At 45.2% G+C, this 24,740-nt stretch overlaps 1 protein-coding gene across 1 annotated transcript in view; it reads right to left on the bottom strand.

The window, feature by feature from the left end:
- LOC126335838 (pyruvate kinase PKM-like) overlaps positions 1-24,740 on the bottom strand; it is a 153,731-nt gene that overhangs the window by 82,269 nt on the left and 46,722 nt on the right. Inside the window, exon 4 of the mRNA XM_049999307.1 lies at positions 22,532-22,709. Within this exon, the coding sequence (XP_049855264.1) occupies positions 22,532-22,709 (178 nt within the window). The remainder of the gene's footprint in view (positions 1-22,531; positions 22,710-24,740) is intronic.

Genomic DNA, 24,740 nt, shown 5'->3' with positions numbered 1-24,740 from the left:
GGAACTCGGGTGGGAGTCTCTAGAGGAAAGGAGCCGTTCTTTTCGTGAATCGCTACTGAGTAAATTTAGAGAACTAGCATTTGAAGCTGACTGCAGTACAATTTACTGCCGCCAACTTACATTTCGCGGAAAGACCACAAAGATAGGATAAGAGAGATTAGAGCTCATACAGAGGCACATAGGCAGTCATTTTTCCCTCGTACTGTTTGGGAGTGGAACACGGAGAGAAGATGCTAGTTGTGGTACGAGATACCCTCCACCACGCACCGTATGGTGGATTGCGGAATATGTATGTAGATGTAGATGTAGATATCATTTCGACCTTAGACGATTGGAAGACCGTGGCCTGGTCAGATAAGTCTCGATTTCAGTTGGTAAGAGCTCACATATGCAGACCCCAAAGAGTCATGAAACCAAATTGTCAACAAGGCACTGTGCTGGCTGATGGTGGCTCCATAATGGTGTGGGCCATGTTTACGTGGAATGGACAGGATCCTCTGGTCCAGTTGAACAGCTTAGTGACTGGAAATGGTTATGTTTCGCTACTTGGAGACCATTTGCAGCCGTTCATGGACTTCATGTTCCCAAATAATGATGGAATTTTTATGGATGGCAACGTGGCATGTCATCGGTCCACAGTCATTCGTGATTGTTTTGAAGGACATTCTGGACAATTTGAGCGAATTTTCTGTCCATCCAGATCGCCCGACATGAATCCCATCTAACAGTTATGGGACATAATCGAGACGTCAGTCAGTCGCAAAATTCTTTACCGGCATCCCTTTCACAACTACAGACGGCTATAGAGGCAGCATGGTTCAATATTTCTGGGACTTCTAACGATTCGTTGAGTCCGCGCACTACACCGGGCAAAAGGATGTCCGATACATTACTAGGAAGTACCCCATTACTTTTGCCCATGAATGTACAATAGCTACGCGCCACAAATATTTGCTGCAGCTCTGAGTGAGCCATAGCACCTACGAGGGTGCTTTGGTAAGTCTCGTGAAAAAAAGCAAGGGAAAATGTTTGTTTCTTAAACAACTCACCTTAGCTCTCGACATAGTCTCCTTTGAGGGATACATACTTTGTAGAGAGATCTTCGAGCTTTTCATCTCATCGGGAAGTACGTTCTGTCAGACTGTGCAGAATAACCGTTTCCTGTAACTATCAATTCCTCATTTGCCGCAAAGTTCTTCCCAGCAAGCCAAAGTTTCAAGTTAGAGAACAAGTAGAAGTCACGAGCGGCTAAGCCCAGTGAATATGGTGGATGAGGAACCAATTCAAATCGCAGTTCATGCCCTTTCACCATTGTTATCGGTGATATGTGGGAGAGTGCGCTACCCTGGTGAAAAAGTGCTTTTTTGTATGCCAAAGCTTGGTCTTTTTTCAGCAAACGTAAATTTCAAACGAGCCAACAGCTGAGCATAATAGGGTTCAGTTATGATGCTGCCTTTTCCCAAGTAATGTGTAATGATTATTCCTTGTGAGTTCCAAAAGTAACAATGCCCATCAATTTCCCAGCTGACAAAATTGTCTTTGTCTTCTTCAGTACACTTTTACCAGCCTTTGTCCATTTTTTTGACTGCCGTTTTGTGTCTGGTGTGTAATGATGGATCCAGATTCCATCAACAGTCACAAATCGGCGGAAAAGTCTGTGAATTGCACCTAATCATCGCTAGACATTGTGTTGTAATGTTCTACCAGAAGCCATCTTGGTCGAGTGTGAGCAATCGTGGCACCCACCTCGCACACAGCTTCTTCACAGCCAATTCTACATGCAGGATTTTATGCTGTTGAAATATCTACCGTCTCGTCAATCTCACGAATTTTTATTCGGCGGTCTTGCATTGCCATATCATGGAGTTCGTCAATGGTTTCCTCAGATGGACGGGTGGAGCATGCTTCGTCTTTCGTACTTGTCTGACGACGTTTAAATTCATTAATCCAAAAGTAATTGGTCTTCAATCCCATGATGGTGCAGAATCTGCGTGAGCTTCATCCAATTCTGTTACGATTTGTGTGGCAGTCCAACCCAGCAAATGAGTATGTTTAATAACAGCACTACACTCGGTTTTTTCCATTTTCAGTCGCAGTCGACACACTGACCAATTCAGACAGCTGTCAACAATGAACTGTACGTTCTACATTCTAATCAAGCTTACAATCATGAAGGCGCAAGAAAAATGTTCCATTCTTTCATTCAAACTTATCATAACACTCTTGTAAATACACTGGTGAACATTAACACCAGAAACAATAGAAAATAATCATTTTTTGTTTGTAGCTGATTCGGCGCTGTACAGGGTGAGAAACTTAGTACACAGGGTTGTCACGTCGAGCAGCAGCAATAGCGCTAACCCAGCTGGGGATTCAGTCGAAGTGAGGCTTAACTGACAGATACTGATTCGCCATTCCATGCAGCTTCAACTCTATGCCAGAGCTTTTCAGTCGTTGTGGCGGGTGCTTGGGGGTATGTGATGATGAATACAATCTGACAATGTCCATTTTGCTCGATTCCTCCACACATGGATATGCCATCGTGATGCTGTGATCGATCGCACTTTCATACCCTTGCAATGCTACCCACAGGAATCTAAGTAAAGCAAAGGCAATTGTTCAGCGCCCGATCCGCAACTGCACTGTGGTAGAGTCTCGGCGATTCGATGAACCGAACCGGAACTACCTAATACAATTGAAAACTCGGACTATCGAAATTTCTGTGGAAAAAGGAATAAAACCATCTTGAAAAGAATAGAGGCGTCAAAATATGAACGAAGTGTTTACATAGGCATTTACATTGGCAGAAAAAGGAAAGGCTGGTAACAATTTACTTCGTGGAATAACTGTGAAGTGGGTCTTATTTTCTGAAGCTGCAACGTTACGGCGCGGCAATATGACGCCTCCGTCTGAAGGTCGAGGTGACGGTGGCTCGCCACAGGCTGTTGTTCCGAGCAATGCATGGCGTATTTGCTGAAGCAGCAACGTTTCCGTGGGGCAATATCACGGCATCGTCAGAAGGGCGAGGTGATGATGGCTCATAACAGGCTGTTGTTCCGAGCAGTGCATGGCTGAAACGTTTCCGCGTGGTAATACCACGCCATCGTCTGAAGGGCGAGGTGACAGTAGCTCGCCACAGGCTGTTGTTCCAAGCAGTGCATGGTGTATTTGCTGAAGTTGCAACGTATCCTTGTGGCAATATCACGCCATCGTCAGAAGGGCGAGATGACGGTGGCTCGCCACAGGCTGTTCTTCCGAGCAGTGCATGGCATATTTGATGAAGCTGCAACGTTTCCGTGTGGCAATATCATGGCATCGTCAGAAGGACGAGGTGACGATGGCTCATAACAGGCTGTTGTTAAGAGGAGTGCATGGCGTATTTGCTGAAGCTGCAACGTTTCCGCGTGGTAATACCACGCCATCGTCTGAAGGGCGAGTGTGACAGTAGCTCGCCACAGGCTGTTGTTCCAAGCAATGCATGGCGTATTTGCTGAAGCTGCAACGTTTCCGTGGGGCAATATCACGGCATCGTCAGAAGGGCGAGGTGATGATGGCTCATAACAGGCTGTTGTTCCGAGCAGTGCATGGCTGAAATGTTTCCGCGTGGTAGTACCACGCCATCGTCTGAAGGGCGTGGTGACAGTAGCTCGCCACAGGCTGTTGTTCCAAGCAGTGCATGGTGTATTTGCTGAAGTTGCAACGTATCCTTGTGGCAATATCACGCCATCGTCAGAAGGGCGAGATGACGGTGGCTCGCCACAGGCTGTTCTTCCGAGCAGTGCATGGCATATTTGATGAAGCTGCAACGTTTCCGTGTGGCAATATCATGGCATCGTCAGAAGGACGAGGTGACGATGGCTCATAACAGGCTGTTGTTAAGAGGAGTGCATGGCGTATTTGCTGAAGCTGCAACGTTTCCGCGTGGTAATACCACGCCATCGTCTGAAGGGCGAGTGTGACAGTAGCTCGCCACAGGCTGTTGTTCCAAGCAATGCATGGCGTATTTGCTGAAGCTGCAACGTTTCCGTGGGGCAATACCACGGCATCGTCAGAAGGGCGAGGTGTCGGTGGCTCGCCTCAGGCTGTTGTCCTGATCAGTGCATGGCGACCTTAAGTGCAGCGGTGTCACCTGTGTAACTCAGCGTCAGTACGGTCTCGGCCCATCATCCTCATCACTCTCACACAGTGTCTATTATGGAAGAGTCTGTAACTTCCAACTGTTCAACTAAATTTAACCATTCAGTTATTTCCATATTTTCTGCTTATTCACAGCCTGGCAACCTTCTGATTAAATCACGCAAATAAGTGGTCGTCCTCATCGTCAAAATCCTCAGTTTCAGTGTTAGGCCTACTTTCCCGTAGAATTTTTCTCGATGACTTAGAAATTGTACCTGACTTATCTGGCCCCAAGACTCGTTGATCCAGTAGACAACGTACTTCACAGCCACTTTATTTAAAACTGCCACAACGCTTTCATTGACTTACAAATGCAAGATTGACTGTAGTAACCGCCGAAGAGACGTTTTCTTCGGGCATTCCAGAACGCCCTCATCCGTTGGCAAGCTGGTAGCATTTGGTGGGAAAAACAACGCGCAGATCCCTTTGCACTGCAATCTGCTACACTTGAATGTGAGGACGCATTACCCAAAGACAAAATAGCTTCACGTTCCAATCCCCTATCTTTTAAAAACTTTTTGCATTCCGGTACACATGAATTCAGAAAGCAGATCTTAAGGATTTCCTGATTCATACTTGCACTATTTGATGTTTGTAGACTGAAAGAGATGACATGGTTACATTCTTCAACGCACTGGGCTTGACAGACTTATCAACGACAACCAGTTTTAGTTTGTGGTTTCTGATTGTATTTGAAGCTGCCATAACTGTGAGACTTTTTTTTTCTTTTTGTGTGCCCGGGACGACTTTTACCTTCATGAAAAAGAAAGCTCTTTTGCAGGCAACATTTTAAATTTAAATCAGTTTCATAACTGTTGTAATTTTTTTTCATTAGATAAATTTTCTTCAGTTACGATTTTTAAAGAAAATTACATTAAATTCCGAAATGTCCTCAGAGTCAACAGAGAATTTTTTCTCCCCTTGTACCTAGTTGACAAACTCAATGCCTCCTCTTCCACTTGTCGAGCCAGCCCACATTAGCGGTGGAACTTGACATTTATCTCCCGTATCTTCTAAAAATCTGTTTTTAAAAAGCAAGGCATTCCCCTACAACATTGGGATAGAAATCGGTGTCCCCTTTGTCTTTGTTGCGTAAACCACGAAAACAACGCTTCGCTTGTTTTTCCAAACTTCGGCTTCCTTATAGTTTTCGATTAAGAGATTCATCAGAGGATATCTTTGAGGAAAACTGTTCCAGTTTAAGTCTAGTCACCGACAGTAACTTAGCCGACATCGTATTCGAGAGCAAGTTTTTTTATTGTTTCTCCTTTCTCAAGTCGTTTCAGTGCTTCTAACTTAACATCCAAAGGCAAAAATTTCCTTTCTTCATTGCAGCACTCATTTTTAGAATGTGTACAAACAAAAACGTTAACAAAGAAAACGAAACACAACATTGTACTGTACCGACAATGACAAACACAAGTTTCAGTAAAAGGATTGCTTTTGTAAACAATTCAAAACTGGGAGAAGAGTGTCATCGACACAACTTAAGTCCAAGAATGATACGAGAAACTTCTCGGCTTGCTACAAGCTGGACGCTGTGCCTACTAAGCTCCTCCCAGTGTTCTACAACCTCTTATTGAAATTTTGGGTTGAGGATACTGTGCCGCACGATATGTGCTATGCCGACATGGTCACTCTATATAAAAGTAAAGGCGATCGCGATGAGTGCAGCTGTTAACGCGGAATACCACTGCTGAGTCTCGGCGGAAAAGTGTTTGCCCGTGTGATGCTGGGCAGCGTGTGCGCGCTGAGTCTCAACGTGGGTTTTGAGCCCAGCGATCAACGATTGATACGACCTTCACACTCCGACAAATTTAGGAAAAATGCGGCGAGGAGAAGATCTAGTTGTTCATTGCTTTTATCGGCTTAACTAACGCATCTGACACAGTAGGCAGGGAGGAACCTTGTATTTTACAACTGAAGCTATCGTGTCCTCCAAAACTCTAGGAAATGATCAGGACTTACCACGACATTATGAAGGATGCTGGGATATTTGGAGGAAGAACATCAGATCATTTTCTTGTACAAACAGGAATCGATCGAGGCTATGTACTAGTCCCCACCTTGTTCGGTCTACTTTTCTCGTTACTTCTCATAGCTGCTTTCGGTTAAACAAACCTGGAAGTCCATCTAAATACGATGGCTCCTGGAAAACTTCACAATATCTCGTTACTCAGATCCAAGCGCCAACATGAGGACTTACTTGTATGTAAACTTTCATTCGCTCAGAAGATTATCTTCAAAGGCTTATGGACGAATTTGCTGCTGCACGCAAGCTATTCATCATATCTGTGAATTTAAATAACGCTATGATTATGGCTCAAGGATAAACAGACATGCGAGCCAGAAGATTAGCTGGCTCTTTGTTGAATGTAGTTGACAAATTCTGTTACCTCAGTTCCTTAGCGTCGAAGGTCTTTCTCTAGACGACGAAGTAAATCCAAGAATTGTTAAAGTGACGAACACTTTAGGAAAGCTCCGCACAAGAGTGCGAGAAAACAAACACGCTGCGGTGATCACAAAAATTCTCGGCTACCAAGCATCTGTACTGAGCGTCCTGTTTATGCTGCTGAGACGTCATACGCCAAAGAACAACGTAAGCTCGACACCTTTCATCTAATATTCTAGGAATAACAAGTGACAAATGAGATGTTCCTGAATGCTGCGAAGCTACCGAGTATCGCTGCCAGTTTCAAGGGACGTCGCCTGTGGTGACTAGGACATTTACATCGCAATGGGCCACTCCTGTCTTACCCGACGCACACTGCTTAGTAAGATAGCACATGCCAAGAGACGCTCTGGAAGACTTGCTTTGTGTTTTATAGATTGTGTCAAGCGTTATACGATTGAATTTAATATTGACTGGTACAAATGGGAGGAACTCGTCGAAGACCGCAGCAGATGGAGGAAACTCTTCAAGGATGGCAGCAAGTTATGCGATGGCACCCGGCTCTAGCAGTAATAGTTTCAAAAACAAATTGAAATCATGCCTTCTTGACAACTCCTTCCATTCCATAGATGAATTCTTGAATATCAGTAAATAAATCTGGAGATATAATATATGCAATTTGTGCCATTTAAGGGGCTGGGAGATATAACAGAAATATTTATGCATAATACTCTAATGTAAATAAAAAAACTTGTTTCCTGTGCGCATTTCTTGTGCATTTGACACGTTCCACATCATAACGGTTTTTCCGTGTTATTGATCAATGGAACACGTAACTAACTAACTAAATCAACAACTTCAGCTGTGAAGCGAGCTAGTAGACAAGCACCTCCGACGAACCCATCTCTTGGTGCGGTATACATTTCCCACCAGTGAACGTCAAGTGGATTCCGGCATTGGACTCTTGAGTCACAAAAGAAAGTACTTGGATGATGCTACTTGAATCTTCCGTCAGGATGTACAGGCCATTGATGATGACGGTGTGTGTACAATCAGGAGCCGCCTGGAAAGACAACCTGTTGACGCTCCTGTGCCAGTGTTGTCGTTGGGGGACCTCAATTTCTCGTAAAAGAAAGTATCAACAATAGTCACCGTAGTGCTACAGGCGTCGTCGCAGTCTGTGTGAACACTGGTCTTGCTACAAACAAGCCAGAGATTGAAAAAATATTTGTAAATACCAAAACTACAAAACTACAACACATTACCATGCCCACTACGGTATAGCAAACCCATTACCATTCAAAACACAGTCCATTCGTCTCGCAGCTGACTAATACAGGTCCTGGATGGTTCTCAAAATCCTGCAAAATAGTGTCAGTTCAGGTGAAGAAGATGGAGGTGGATAGCGATCGCATACCTTCCTCTCCGAAGTAGACCACAATGGCTCAATAATATTGAGATCGGTTGATTGTGGTGGCCAGGGCAGGTGCGAAACTTCATCCTCGTGCTCAATGAACGATGCGAGTTTTGTGAACAGGGTTTCTTTCGCCTAGGAAAACAACATTATCAATGGGAAACAAACACTGTTCAATGAGACAGACCTGATCAGCGAAAATGATCACATAATACTTGCCAGTAATGTACCTTCCAGAGTAGCTGCGGGGCCAAAGGAATACTAGCATACAGTTTGTCCAAATAACTGCCGAATCCCTCCCATGTTCCGCTCTTTTGGATGTAAACTCGGCCAAAAGTTAGAAGCAGTGTGAAACAAGATTCATCCATCCAAAAGACTTTCTTCCACTGCTCCAAAAGTCCAGGTTTTATGGCTTCAGCACACAGATTTCCCGTTACAGCCTTTTGCATCACTGATGAGTGGTTCTGAATTTCGCCCTGTAATTGCCTGGTTATGGAGCTCCATTCGTGTTGTTTTGGTGCTGACAGTGTTCGGAAGTGCGATATGCAGTAGTGCGGTGAGTTTTTTAGCTGTCGTTCTCTTATTTTTCGTCGCAATCCTCTTCAATGACCTTCTGTCACTATCACTCAACAAACACTTCCGTCCCGTTGTGACATATCGAATGTTGTTTTCCTGCTTTCCTTGTATGTGGAATAAATCGTCAATACGGTGCCTCTCGAAACTCCAGACACCTAGGCTACGTTGGCAGGGCAACACACACCAAACTAGCACCATGTTTGATTTCAGTTAGCTTTAACATAATGCACTCACAACTAAAGAGACCACTGTTGTGACCACTACTGACACTTGCGACGCATTGAGGACATTGCACAGGTGTTGTTTATGGTCAAATACAACAGCGTAACCAACATACTTGGCTAGAAGCTCCATTTATTTTCAAGCATGCACTTCTGGCCGTTTTCCCCAATTTTTGTCCAATCCCTGCACTTGGCGTGGCTGTAAGGTGCTACATGGCCAAGCGAATAATGTGTGTGTTCTCTCAGGCGCTAGACACGTGGGGCCACTGAGCTCCTGCACGGCGTAGGCTGTGGTCCTCTTGAACCCATCGGTTACATATATGTATGACGGTCTTAGGATCACAACCAATGCGAGAAACAATATCGCGGGACGATAATCCTCTGTCTCGTTTAGCCACGATTCTGCTGCTGTTGCACTTCTACACGTGCTGGTAGACGTTACTCCTTCTTACACGGGACACAACACGGTCTTCTCACAAACAATCAACATTCAGGTACGATCTCTGAATGAGAAACTTCCTGCACAATCCATTATACCTAGAATGTTGACGGCGTTACTCCTACTTACTTTTTGCGACTGCACTGAAATACTAATAACTTGCGCATCCATGCCTGTAGTACATATAATGCCAATTTGAAGCTCATTGGATGCTGCCTTTATGGTGTTGCAATTCTAATGGCTAAAAGTGTAGTATGGTAATCCAGAAGTAGGTTTTCCTGAGACCATAAACAGAAAGAAAACGCAACTGCTAGGAAACCTTTCTCGAAAAATAAGTTATTGTCTGTTCCACGCCTGATGGTGTCCTAATATCACGCAAACTCCTCGGTTGAAACACTTCAGAGGTCCTTGATCATATTAGAACTGATCACTTACCCGTCCCCAACAGAACACCTCACACTGACAAGCCCGTTCCCAACACGACAGCCAGCCACAGTGGTCGTGCGGTTCTAGGCGCTGCAGTCTGGAACCGCGAGACCGCCACGGTCGCAGGTTCGAATCCTGCCTCGGGCATGGATGTGTGTGATGTCCTTAGGTTAGTTAGGTTTAACTAGTTCTAAGTTCTAGGGGACGAATGACCTCAGAAGTTGAGTCCCATAGTGCTCAGAGCCATTTGGACCAACCAACACGAGTCCAACACTACTACCACACCAGCTGAAGTCCCTACCGGTAATACACAGGATGTACCCAAACTATTCGTACCAAATTAATACAGGCGGCAGCGAAAATCAAAACAAATATATTTCTATGCGGAACATTTGGTCTCTGACGTCAGCTTGTAATGTTAGGCAACATTTTGTTAGTGGTGCTGACGTTAACTGATGTGCTGGTGTCGCTGACTGGGTATGGGTACGGACATTCAGAACTGCTCTGCGTACAGGTCTGACGTCTGACGTCTGCTCGGGAAAACACAGATTCTTTTGCACCATCGCCGCCCTGCGACAACAACGGTGACTTCCTTGTAAACGCACCGATTCAGTAGCGATCGTTACATCTTCGTGACAACGACAGTGAACATGGAGCAGTTTATGTGTGCTGAAATGCCTGATATGCATTTGGCATAAGGGTCTGTGAATGGGAATGGACGAGCTGTAATGACAGAATATGGACAGCACCTTCCCAGCCAACAGGTTCCACAACACCAAACGATCATATGTCTTCATCACCTGCTACGTGAGGCAGATACTGTCCGTGGAAGTATGCATGATACAGGTTGGAATCGAACAGTGTGAACTACCGAAATGGAAGATGCGATTTTGGGACAGGTCGAAGATACTCCATCTACAATTACATGATGTATTGCACACATCTTTGGCGTCGGACATAGCTTTGTGTGGGATGTGTTATATGACAAGCAGCCTCACCTTTTCCACCTTCAGCGCGTGGTAGCGCTATCACCTCAAGAATTTTGGCCGAAATTGTACATACGTCAAATAAAGAACATGTCAGCTGAAGGCGCCCCAAAATCACTTGAAAAACAAACAGACGAAGTCCATTTATAGTGGATCAAGAATTTATGAAATTGTGGCACCAACTGCCATTTCAAATGCAACACCAAGCTCAGTGAGAACAACAAGAGCAACAGCTGGAACTTCAGTTGCAACAACACGCACAACAATAACAATACTAAAGGCAGCAAGTGTAAATTATAGAACTACAGCAACTCATCAAGCCAAAACAGTATCCAGCACCACCGTTCTCACCATTTCATTACGATGAATACAGGGACTCATACTACAGATGTCTGCAGCTCCACTTCCAGGTGAGTAGCATAACCATCTGCTAACCCCCAAGTAATGTGTCATCTACAAGAGTTCGTCCTCTAAGTAAGCATGTGTGTTCAGAACGGTCAGAAACCCATATTCTACTCTCCAAGCATTACGGGCAGCAAATCCTTGTCGTAGCAGGTAGGCTCGTATTTTTTCACTGTCGCAAGAAGTAGCATCAGCCGAATGCTACACGGACAGCTGATCTCAAAGTACTGACCCGAAAGTGACGATTTTTTGTACAAATAAAAGTTATAAACAATCCTACGCCGAATCGGTAGTGCATAATGATAAAGAAGATTGTGCATAGGCTCTGAAATTAACAAATTCTGCTTTCGAAGAAATACTATCAATATGTCACATGTTATATGTCAGACGCAGCACAGCAACATTTAGATGAAAGTGCACCTTTCGTAAGACGGCATTCACTTTCGCGCCAGAGTAAGTGTGGTGTCACCGCCAGACACCACACTTGCTAGTTGGTAGCCTTTAAATCGGCCGTGGTCCGTTAGTATACGTCGGACCCGCGTGTCGCCACTATCAGTGATTGCAGACCGAGTGCCGCCACGCGGCAGGTCTAGAGAGACTTCCTAGCACTCACCCCAGTTGTACAGCCGACTTTGCTTGCGATGGTTCACTGAATAAATACGCTCTCATTTGCCGAGACGATAGTTAGCGTAGCCTTCAGCTTCGTCATTTGCTACGACCTAGCAAGGCGCCATTATCAGTTACTATGGATATTATGAATCATGTACCGTCAAGAGCGAGGTTCGTCATTAATGTATTAAAGTTAAGTATTCCACCAGCTACGTCCGTTTTTCTAAATTCTAATTTCCTTGTCCTGTTCCAGACCTCACGCCAGCCTCCGTGAGCTAAATCGCGTGCCTTTCGGCCTCCTCTAGTAACACGGTGTTGGCTCTCCTGCCAAACACAACAGTAAGTTTATCGGAACTCATCAACTTCATCTTCGTCAATGGACTCAATATTCAAACCTCGACGTGCATCTGAGGACAAAGTGCTAACAACAAATCAGGAGCAGCATTTATTCGAGTCACATTCCTCACGCAATTCCTCCACCGTCCGTCCTAGCTATAACAACAACAAGATGCGTCATCAAGGCTGCCATGATTGTTTTTCTGAACATATTTGTGCTCAGTGCCTGCATAACGAATCGTGCTGTGTGCAGTGATATAAACAAGGGCATGTGGCGTAAGTTTCCAAAGGCCACACCGCAATGCACCAACAACAACGCCTCAACGTAAACATGTTACAGCCGCAGCTGCACACTTTCACAACACAATTGCAAAAATTTTGTCTTTTGTACATTGGTTCTCCGTCATTTCAGCCGATATCACATCACATCCTACAGCAAGCTCTTCACAGCTTTTTGAGGTGAATACACGGTAACGAATTTCTACAACAAAGTCAACCGTTCGATTACTTTGTTAGTTGCGCCATCACCCGATGCAAATATTGTTTTCAGGATGGTCGCTCTTTTATCTTTTAGTTTTAAAATAGTACATGACATCAGATTGGATCAGTAGTAGTATTACTGAGTTAGCTTGTTCACTATGTAGTGAATTTTCATATCTATTTTTAGCTGGGTTATGGTGTACAAATGTAGATCACATTCAGTTAAAATCTTCGCAGTACTTCCGTATTTTACAGCTAGACCAGTGCAAGTATCATTTCAATATGACCTCAAGATGGAATTAGATAGGCCAGTGTAACAAGACTTCGACACACCCAACACATCAAGTCAATGGGCAACACTATTGGTAGTTTTACGCAAACCAAATGTGGTGATTTTAAAGCAACCACAATCAATTTTGATGTCTGTCCGAAGGCCAGAAGAGCTCATGTCAAACTATCATGTAGCCAATAGTTCACAAAACTGATTTATTCAAAGCATATTTGCAACTACCGCTAGAGGAACAATCACGCCAGATCATGTTTATTAAAATCCCATTTAGATTGTACAGATATATCAGATCGCCATTTCGAATTACTAGTGCATCAGCCATTTTCCAACGTTTTTTGGAGCAGCGAATTCAAAAGATTCCGAAGACAGTAGACTATGTGAACGATATATCTCTAAGGGGCGCTACAAGAGAACAACATTTTGTAGACTTATGTCTACTGACCCAGAAAATACAACAAAATGGACTAAAGTCTTAATCTTGCAGTAACTGCAGAAACTGCGTCGCGGCGACCGTAACAGAAGGTACGAATTTTGCGTTTCAGTTCTCCAGGATAGTGCAGAGGACACGTTTTTTTCAAACGACTCGTCTTTTCGGACGATGATGTTCGGTTTGCAGGGTGCTCATCTGCACAGTCATCAGTGCCTGTACAAAGTCTCAATTTTTACACAATCCAATTTTGTTACACAGTCCAATTTAGACACTGTCATGAATGATGACAATGAGGATGAAATGATGAGGAAAACACAAACACCCAGTCCCCGGACAGAGAAAAATCTCCAACGCAGCCGGGAATCGAACCCGGTACCCCGTGATCCAGAGGCAGCAACGCTAGCCAGCCATGTCTGTTCAGAGGAACCGACGTTTCATCTATGAGGTAAAGTAAACCGGAGGATCACAAAATCCTGACGTCGCAGTCGGAAACGAAAGATACTCGCCGAAACTAAATGTGTTTCGCGTCGTTCTGTGCACAAAGTTTACGGACCTTTCTTTTCTGTGGAGGATACTGTGACAGAAACGTCATATCAGGACATACTGAAAAATAGGCTGTTTCCTCAACTTCACGAATATTCCAATGATTTCATTTTTATGCATGACGGCACTCCGCCCCACTTTCACCTTGAGGTGCGGCGTTATCTTAACAACACTATCCTACGACGTTTGATTGGAAGAGTTGAACAACAAGATCTTGTTCATTGCTTTTGGCCTCCCAAGTCTCCAGACTTCACATTTTGCCATTTTTTTCTGTGTGGGTACAAAAAAGACATAGCCTTTGTCCCACCTATGGCAGCTACTCTTGAAGAGCTGAGAAATCATATTGTTGAACCTGTCGATTCAATAAACAGGAACCTGTTGATTCGTGTGTGGGATGAAATGGACTATCGTTTCGGTCTTCTCGAGGAAAGCACGGTGCTGATGCTGAGTATATGGTACTGCGTCTGTGTGAACATAAAGCTTTGAACCTTTCTCTATTCAGTGACATGCGCAATTTGTTTCCGCTTTTCACAGTTTGTCTGCAATAAATAGTTGAAATCTTTTCTTTCTCCTTGAATCACCTTGTATTTCTTTACAGCAAAAGAGATCTTCTCATTACTGACCATAAGCCACTGATTTCTGTGTTTAGCCCTAAACGGCCCAATACCTGCAAACCTGAACTCCTTTCCTAAGAAATTATACTTAGACCATTCATTGTCAGCATACAGCACAAAATGCTAATGCCGATTCCCTATCCAGATTACCTAAGGGACCTGGTGCGGACTGGTTTTGTGAGTAGCCGAGCGGTTCAAGGCGCCATAGTCTGGAACCGCGCGACCGCTACGGTCGCAGATTCGAATCCTGCCTCGGGCATGGATGTGTGTGATGTCCTTAGGTTAGTTAGGTTTAAGTAGTTCTACGTTATAGGGGACTGATGAGCGCAGCAGTAAGTCCCATAGTGCTTACAGCCATTTGAACCATTTGGTTTTGTGAACTGTCAAGTAATAATTTTGCATCCACCCTCACTGTGTAATAGAGACTGCTCGTTGCGCGTTATCAGTTGCAATAGAGACTACATAAATAACCAAGCAAAACAAAAAAATTAATACAAAAAAATGGACCAAAAGGGCATAAAAATGAAGAGATGATTAGTATTTAGCATTCCGAAAACGACGTGATCATCAGTGACAGATGACAAGCCCAGATTAGGGAAAGATGAGAAAAAAAATCAGCCGCGATATTTCAAAGGAACCGTCCCGGCATTTACCTCAAACGAATAGGGGAAAATCATGGAAAATCTAAATCGGATGATAAGATAGGGATATCAGCCGTCGTCTTCACGAATGCAAGTCTAGTGTGATAATCTCTGTGCCACCTCGTTCGGTAACATGTATCGACGAAAAGTTAAAATTTCATACCAATAATGCTTTAGGCATCCTCGGACAGATGTATTCTGCGATACCCAAGAAAGGTGTACTGTTAAACCAGAATAGGCCAGTAGTTTATTATTGTTGCTTGTTGGTGCAGTTATTCAGATCTCCTACTGGGGGGCCCAGTGACGAATGAAAAGACCTGGATATTTTGAGAGCCACGAAATAGGAACATAAACAAAAAACCCCTAATAGAACGTGTGGGGGTAGGACGGGGCGGGGGGGGGGGGGAGGAAAACAGAGAGGGAAGGGTCTGACGACGTTAACTGCCAGCTGTCCCCTCCTGTGAGCGCTGGCACAATCTATTGGGCTGACTCATTTTATAGGCTTTTGTTTATACTTTCAATTATTGCTGACAGACAGTTTTTTATGTGAAAAGCTGATCATTTTTTTTACATTGCCAGCTACTATCAATGTTCTATTATTCAAGGAGTCCCCTAGGAAGATGGCGCCCATATGACAAGTACAGTCACGCCATAAGGAAACCTGTAGCACAGAGTAAGACAATATGACAGGAGTGCTGATCAGTGTGGATGAGTAATTGATTGATTGTACACCCAAAGAGAGCATCTCTGAAGTGCAGCCACCCTTGACAAAACTTAATTTGCCATGCTGAGCAAGTCAGGTTACGAGCGTGGAGCTTCGTCACTATTTTGCTAAACAATGTCGGCGGTTAGTGTATCAGTAGCAAAGAGTATCAACTTCAGCAGGCGGTTGTATGCTCGAATACACACTGGGAAGATGTAGTGTCCGGAATCCGCACCAAAGATTTTCACTCAAGATTTACTGAACGTCAGGTAGCTGTTTTATTGGAGAGTGGTATGTTGTTTACAGTTGGTTTCGATATTTATAATCATACAACTATGTCCGGTATGTGAGAAACACTCTTAGACGTATGCTTAAAGTATCACAAAGACAAGTCATACAGGTCATTCACTTCACAAATTCGTACTGCGAATTTGGCATGCGTCGCTGAACAGCACCGTCTACATTCATGATGCAGTATCTCGTTTAAACATGATAACCCGTACACAGTATAAAAACATAAAGTGTGATGTAATATAAAAAATAACAAGGCAAAGGTTCGTGGTTCGCGTCCCCGCCTGGCACACAGTTTTAATCTGCCGATAGGTTCCAAATCGAAGTAGGCGCCGCTACAGAACTAAAATTCATTCTGGAATTATTTAATAAACTAGAAGCTCCTGCCCCTTTGCTGTGGAAGTGCCAAGCAATGTCAGTGTTCCATTTCCACCGCTGGGAGGAGATCTACACCTGCATATATACTCAGTAAAAGTGCTTGGCAGAGGGTACTTAGCATTTTCTGACTTGTTAGGTTTTCTTCCCTTTCCAACTACGTATTGAGTGCGGGAAGAATTTCTGCTTAAATGCCTTCGTAAGCGCTCTATTTGATTTAATTTTGTCTTCGCAGTCCCTACTGGAGCCATAGCCAAGGGGTTGAAGTACAGTGTGGTTATAATTCAACTTTCGCTATTTGAGCTAGTGTAGGCGGAAAACTATTTAACGTATGGGTACTTAATGTTATAGGAATGACGTCTAGACTGTGAGCTGCAGGACTTGCGTTGCTACTAATGTCAGAGTCCTGACTTGCCGTTTGGTGCCAGCACTGGTGTGGCGACGTAGGGTTGAAGTACAAGGATCGGCGTGCATTGCAATTGCAGACAGTCAACATGGGTCTGGGCGAAGTGTGCAGAGCTTTACTCGTGAAGCTGTTTTATCAAAACAACAGCAATAGTGCTGCTGCTCGGTGCGAGTGTCAACGCTTTAAAGGAATGCAGTGAGGTTCTCTTTCCACAGCGGCGGTGAAGAACGCGATTCGCAAGTTCGAAGTAACCGGCGATTTGTGAATTGCTTCTGGGAGCTAATTGCGCCACAAATTGCTCAAGAAGGTACTGTTCGCAAGGCTGAGAATGGTGGACGCAATGTTTGATCTTCAAGCTGCGCGTAGGCTGCGTCACGAGAGTTGAAAATTTCGTGCTCCACCGTTTCAAAAGTGTTGCGAACAATTGTAGAATCGTATCCGTACCAACTTCACATTATTCACTAACTTCTGACACGTAACGTTTGTAGCCTGGAACGTGAACATGATACGCAATTAACAAATGTTACACTCTCAGGAGGAAACTAAAATGTACTTCTTTCAATGGTTTAATGATTATTTCTCTTCCGCATGTCCTTACAAATGTTTCCACAAAGTATCATTGTCCTACGATCTTTCGTTTTTCATGGCGCCCTCTCAAGTAGCAAAAGTTTAATTATAACCACCCTGTATGCTTCTCGATTCTTCAGTTAGTATTGGTCCTTGGAATTTTGTAAATAGGGTTCCGTAAGATAACTGGCGTATATGTTCAAGCGTCTGCACACCCAGCTTTTACATGTTCTTGAGCGACGCTCTTCCCTTCTTTCACGTCAGTATTCTCTTATTACTCCTACCTGGTGTGGGTTACACAAACTTGAACATTAAGTAGTGTCTAGGATAGGACGCAAAACCGTTTTTTATTCAACTTGCTTTGTAGACTCGTCGTTTTTTCAGTATCCTGCCAATAAACCTAAGTCTGCCATCTGCTTCATCTACAGTAAAGTCTATGTGATCATTTTACTTCATATGCTTATAAATTGCTATACTCAAGAATTTGTATGAGTTGATTTAAACTAATTATTACTTGTTATTGCAGTTATAGGATACGAAGTTATTCGATGTGTACACTTTTACATTTCTGAACATTAAAAAAAAATGACGTTTCTTGCATCACTTTGAAATCTTACTAAGATCGGACTGAATATCTGTGAAGCTATTTTCAGATACTACTTCATTATAGATAACTGCATCATCTTCGAAGAGTCTAAACTACCATTAATATCGTTTTGTCAGTTCATTAACATATCCCGTCAGTCCAAAAGTTTGTAGACTGGATTAATAAAAAATGGAGCAATGTTAAGATGGTTGTTTTAATGCTTCAGGTATTTACACAGTCCACATCTCCCCACTCACCTGAGTACAACGCACAGAACGTTCATACAAGAATGAGAAATTGTCAAAAAAGTCATTCTTTGAGAAATCCAAATTGGTTTGAATGCCGGTTTTGTGATCAAAGCGTTGATGTTTCATGCGAATTCCTGCACTTCGTCGTTTTTTTCCAGAAAATAATCGTCCATGTTCTGTATTTCAATTAAGTCTTGTCAGGCGTCTACGTGTCGTTGCTTTGCTTTTGTTCGGGATCAAGATGCATGAGATAAACATTGACCACACTTTTCTGAAGAATGATTGGAAGATTTGATTTAGAGATGTTGCTCCACTGAAATGTATGACACAGTAGTGTTGACACACTACAATCTCACGTCGACACCTTAACAATGGCTTCTCTCAACTGACTGAACGAATGCACATCTGTCTACGGTTCTTAGTTCAAACAGCCACAGTAGTTACTGAGCTCACGTCGCTTACATGCCAGGAATAAAATCAGTCTCGGACGTTTATGGACGGACTGTTTACAACACGAATATATACCGGGTGATTATAATTAAAGTGCAGCTACTGACGAGGTCCAAAGTGGGCCATAATAATCCTACAACAGCGAAACTTTGTAGATACAATCGCACCAAAACGTATAGGCACACTTGCGTTTTTATCGTTGCTGGTTACAAACGCCGCAACTTCCGGTACACAGCACATGTGCGTGCTACCTCACATATCAGACATTACAATTCTGTCCACAGGGCCTACCATTAACAAAGAAACGCAGTGTTAAGGGCTAACATGTATCTCCTCTGCACACAAAAAGTATTGGCACAGAGCGTGGCTTCTTCGAATATTGCTGGGTTTTCAGGTACCGGAACGCCATCTGCGGACGCAATAGACACTGCGTGTTGTTGACGGCCCAGTCGCTAGTATGTTGCTGTATTGCGCGATAGTGGTCAGCATGGGGCCGAAGAAGATCGAACATTCAGTGGCGTTTCATGAGAGAGTAGTATTGCTCCATTCACAAGGGAGAAGTTATCGACAAATCGGAGCAGAGGTGTCTATTAGCTACACCACGGTACGAGCCATCATTCATAAATATAAAGAGACTGGAACAACAGTGAATAAGTATCATCCTGGACGTCCAAACGTGTTTATAACCCGAGAGCGTCGCCGTATCATCGCACTTGCTCGGAAGGAACCTGGTACAAGTGCAGCAACTATTGCTGAGGTTGTTCAGACAACGTCCGACAAGACATTTAGTGTCGAAATGTGTTGAATGTGGCTGACATGCATGGACGTCATCCCAAGAAAAAGCCATACATATCGGAAATTAACCGGCAGAAACGTCTGCAGTTTGCCAAGATCTACATCAGCAAACCAATGAAGTTTTGCAACACTGTGATATTTAGCGACGAATCGAAGTTCAACGTGTTCCGATTTGATGCAAGAAAGAAAGTTTGGCGCAAGCCAAATACGCACCTCGACATCAAACACATACCTCCCACAGTCAAACACGGTGGGAGCGGTTTCATGGTCTGGGGCTGTATGGCGGCGTCCGGCGTTGGAAATCTAGCCGTAATCGACGGTACAATGGATCATATGAGATACATCGACATGTTGCGAGGTAATTTATACGCTAGTGGACAGACATTGGGCCTTACTGGGGTGTTTCATTTCCAGCAAGACAACGACCCAAAACATACCGCCATGAAAACCCAAGAGTGGTTTACTGTACAATGCCCCCAGAAGGGTTCTCACACCACCTCAAAGCCCTGGTTTGAACCCCACTGAGAACCTGTGGGCTCATCTTGACACACAAGTCAGAAAAAGGCATCCGTCCGATAAAAACGACTTGGAGGAATGGTCGAAAATTACACCTGATATCACCCGGAATTAAATACAAAGCATTCCTTGGCGTTTACGTGCTGTTATAGATGCTAAAGGGATGCACACTAGCTGTTAGAAGCTGAACATCAATTAAGAAAACGAACATACTGTCCGATTCATACGCGTGTGCCAATACTTTTTTGGATACAGAAAAACGATGTTTATTTTCATTACACTGTATGTTACTTTACGGACGGGTGATTTGGACATATTTGTAACCTATGTAATGTGAGGTGGCGCATGTGGTTCTGTTCTGAAATATATGTTTCGTTCAACCTACAACCACTAAAATGTAACTGTGCCAATAGCTTTTGGTGCGATTGTATGTCAATGCGATAATGCGGAACCTATTTATGCTGGAAAAAAATAGTTCCAATTTTGGCCACCTGGTACAAATCTGGCGCTGTACAGCATCTCGTCGACGTCTCCGGTGCTCATATTGTACAAATTGTGTAAGGGGTGGTTAATAATAAAATTAACTTTATGCCTTTATCGCTTGTTTGATCTTTGCTGCCGACGTCCCGTTCCTAATCCATTACATGTGGAAATATTTCTATACGACTTCCTTGCATTCACCAGCATTCACCATTCACAGCTCCAGGTATCACCTTGTGGCCAAAACTGGAAGTTTTTTTTTCGCCTTTGCACATCTGCCTACACTACTGGCCATTAAAATTGCTCCACCACGAGGATGACGCTCTACAGACGCGAAATTTAACCGACAGGAAGAAGATGCTGTGGTATGCAAATGATTAGCTTTCCAGAGCATTCACACAAGGTTGGCGCCGGTGGCTGACATGAGGAAAGTTTCCAACCGATTTCTCATACACAAACAGCAGTTGACTGGCGTTGTCTGGTAAAACGTTGTTGTGATGCCTCGTGTAAGGAGGAGAAATACGTATCATCACGTTTCCGACTTTGATAAATGTCCGATTGTAGCCTATCGCGATTGCGGTTCATCGTATCGCGACATTGCTGCTCGCGTTGGTCGAGATCGAATGACTGTTAGAAGAATATGGAATCGGTGGGTTCAGGAGGGTAATACGAAACGCCGTGATAGATCGCAACGGCCTCGTCCAGATGACAGGCATCTTATCCGCACAGCTGTAACTGATCGTGCAGCCGCGTCTCGATCCCTGAGTCAACAGATGGGGACGTTTGCGAGACTACAACCATCTGCACGAACAGTTCGAGGACGTTTGCAGCAGCATGGACTATCAGCTCGGAGATTATAGCTGCGGTTACCCTTGATGCTGCATCACAGACAGGAGCGTCTGCGATGGTGTACTCAACGACGAACCTGGGTACACGAATGGCAAAACATCATTTTTCGGACGAATCCAGGTTCTGTTTAGATCATCATGACGGTCGCATCCGTGTTTGGCGACATCGCGGTGAATGCACATTGGAAGCGTGTATTCGTCATCGTCATACTGGCGTATCACCCGGCGTGATGGTATGGGGTGCCATCGGTTACACATCTCAGTCACCTCTTGTTCGCATTGACGGCACTTTGAACAGTGGACGTTACATTTCAGATGTGTTACGACCCGTGGCTCTACCCTTCATTCGATCCCTGCAAAACCCTACATTTCAGCAGGATAATGCACGACCGTTTGTTTCAGGTCATGTACGGGCCTTTCTGGATACAGAAAATGTTCGACTGCTGCCCTGGCCAGCACATTCTCCAGATCTCTCACCAATAGAAAACGTCTGGTCATTGGTGGCCGAGCAACTGGCTCGTCACAATACGCCAGCCCCTACTCTTGATGAACTGTGGTATCGTGTTGAAGCTGCATGAGCAGCTGTACCTGTACACACCATCCAAGCTGTGTTTGACTCAATTTCCAGGCGTATCAAGGCCGTTATTATGGCCAGAGGTGGTTGTTCCGGGTACTGATTTCTCAGGATCTATGCACCCAAATTGCGTGAAAACGTAATCATATGTCAGTTCTAGTAAAATATATTTGTCCAATGAATACCCGTTTATCATCTGCATTTCTTCTTAGTGCAGCAATTTTAATGGCCAGTAGTGAAGTTTCACTGCCATCAATAATTACAACCCACACTGGACTTCGGTCAGTAGTTGAACTTTAATTATAGCTACCCAATACTTCCCCGGAGCACGCCTCAAGTTACTTTTAATTCTGTCGATGACATTCTGCCCAGCTGCGTCATTTTGTTTTATACTCCATATGATCGTACCTTTATTGACAACCGTTGGTGCAGTACCGAAACAAATGCTTTTCGAAAATTTCGGTTTGTGTACGAACTCACCCCCTGCGCTACGTCGTAACCTTTACAGAATTTTTCTGTGTCATACTCTCACGTATTTCAGACTGCTTCAGTTCAGGATTGATTCCTCCCTGTGTACGCAGATGTTTAGAATTAGTGGTTAAACATGGGGTCACGGAACGCGGTACAAAAATGGCGAAGAGCTTGTTTAGTGCTGTCGGTGAATACTAAGGCGGCAGCGTGAAAGACGAGCACTGAGGTGCGTGGCGCGAGAACTGACCTCGATGACGATGAGCGAAATGCAGCCGTCGTCGATGAGGATGCGATCCCCCCGGCAGACGAGGCGCACGAGGGCGGGCCGGCGCGTGTCGCCCGCGCCGTCGCCGCAGTCGCAGCGCAGGTCCTCCGCCAGCCGCACCTCGGCGCCCGGCTCCAGCAGCACCTGCCACAGCCGCGCACTGCAGCAAGGCGCGCACGCCAGCAGCCAGGCACACACACACGCGCGCGCGCGCGCGAGTGCCACACAGCCTGCCACGGACTGTTGTAACAGGTCCATGACTAAGAGATTTATTGCTGACGCACTCAAGAAGATGTAATTTCCATGGACTGGTCACGCGCTGCTTGCGATATGTAGGCTACAAGGGAATCTCAGACCAGAGAGCAGTGTTGGCTCCAGTAAGAGCAGTGGCAGTGGGAATAAGTAGTAACTAGCAGTCTGATGTATGGAGTTGGCGGGACCGGTCGTGGGGAGCGATGGCGGTGCCTGAGCAATGCAATATAAGGTAAAAGCAGCCGCGTATATACACTCCTGGAAATTGAAATAAGAACACCGTGAATTCATTGTCCCAGGAAGGGGAAACTTTATTGACACATTCCTGGGGTCAGATACATCACATGATCACACTGACAGAACCACAGGCACATAGACACAGGCAACAGAGCATGCACAATGTCGGCACTAGTACAGTGTATATCCACCTATCGCAGCAATGCACGCTGCTATTCTCCCATGGAGACGATCGTAGAGATGCTGGATGTAGTCCTGTGGAACGGCTTGCCATGCCATTTCCACCTGGCGCCTCAGTTGGACCAGCGTTCGTGCTGGACGTGCAGACCGCATGAAACGACGCTTCATCCAGTCCCAAACATACTCAATGGGGGACAGATCCGGAGATCTTGCTGGCCAGGGTAGTTGACTTACACCTTCTAGAGCACGTTGGGTGGCACGGGATACATGCGGACGTGCATTGTTCCGTTGGAACAGCAAGTTCCCTTCCCGGTCTAGGAATGGTAGAACGACGGGTTTGATGACGGTTTGCATGTACCGTGCACTATTCAGTGTCCCCTCGACGATCACCAGAGGTGCACGGCCAGTGTAGGAGATCGCTCCCCACACCATGATGCCGGGTGTTGGCCCTGTGTGCCTCGGTCGTATGCAGTCCTGATTGTGGCGCTCACCTGCACGGCGCCAAACACGCATACGACCATCATTGGCACCAAGGCAGAAGCGACTCTCATCGCTGAAGACGACACGTCTCCATTCGTCCCTCCATTCACGCCTGTCGCGACACCACTGGAGGCGGGCTGCACGATGTTGGGGCGTGAGCGGAAGACGGCCTAACGGTGTGCGGGACCGTAGCCCAGCTTCATGGAGACGGTTGCGAATGGTCCTCGCCGATACCCCAGGAGCAACAGTGTCCCTAATTTGCTGGGAAGTGGCGGTGCGGTCCCCTACGGCACTGCGTAGGATCCTACGGTCTTGGCGTGCATCCGTGCGTCGCTGCGGTCCGGTCCCAGGTCGACGGGCACGTGCACCTTCCGCCGACCACTGGCGACAACATCGATGTACTGTGGAGACCTCACGCCCCACGTGTTGAGCAATTCGGCGGTACGTCCACCCGGCCTCCCGCATGCCCACTATACGCCCTCGCTCAAAGTCCGTCAACTGCACATACGGTTCACGTCCACGCTGTCGCGGCATGCTACCAGTGTTAAAGACTGCGATGGAGCTCCGTATGCCACGGCAAACTGGCTGACACTGACGGCGGCGGTGCACAAATGCTGCGCAGCTAGCGCCATTCGACGGCCAACACCGCGGTTCCTGGTGTGTCCGCTGTGCCGTGCGTGTGATCATTGCTTGTACAGCCCTCTCGCAGTGTCCGGAGCAAGTATGGTGGGTCTGACACACCGGTGTCAATGTGTTCTTTTTTCCATTTCCAGGAGTGTATATATATTGGGAGGCTACACTGTCTTTCCTTCTGCGAAAATCCTCTAATTCTTCGATGTGGTCCCCTTGCAGACCAATGCAGTCGAGTCCATATTTCTTCAGTATGTGGATTCCATTAAGGTAGTTCCAACCAAGAAAGTATCATCCTCAGCTACATCCACATATGCATCAACATATAAACTCCCTAAGAAGCCATATATGAATGGAGTGGAGGGTACTGGTGTACTACTGTTACTTCCCTCCTTTTCTGTTTCAGTCACGA

This window comes from Schistocerca gregaria, chromosome 2 (assembly GCF_023897955.1).
Source record: "Schistocerca gregaria isolate iqSchGreg1 chromosome 2, iqSchGreg1.2, whole genome shotgun sequence".
Lineage (NCBI taxonomy): Eukaryota > Metazoa > Arthropoda > Insecta > Orthoptera > Acrididae > Schistocerca > Schistocerca gregaria.
Note: the sequence above shows the minus strand (reverse complement) of the source record. Positions and strands in the feature narration are given on the sequence as shown.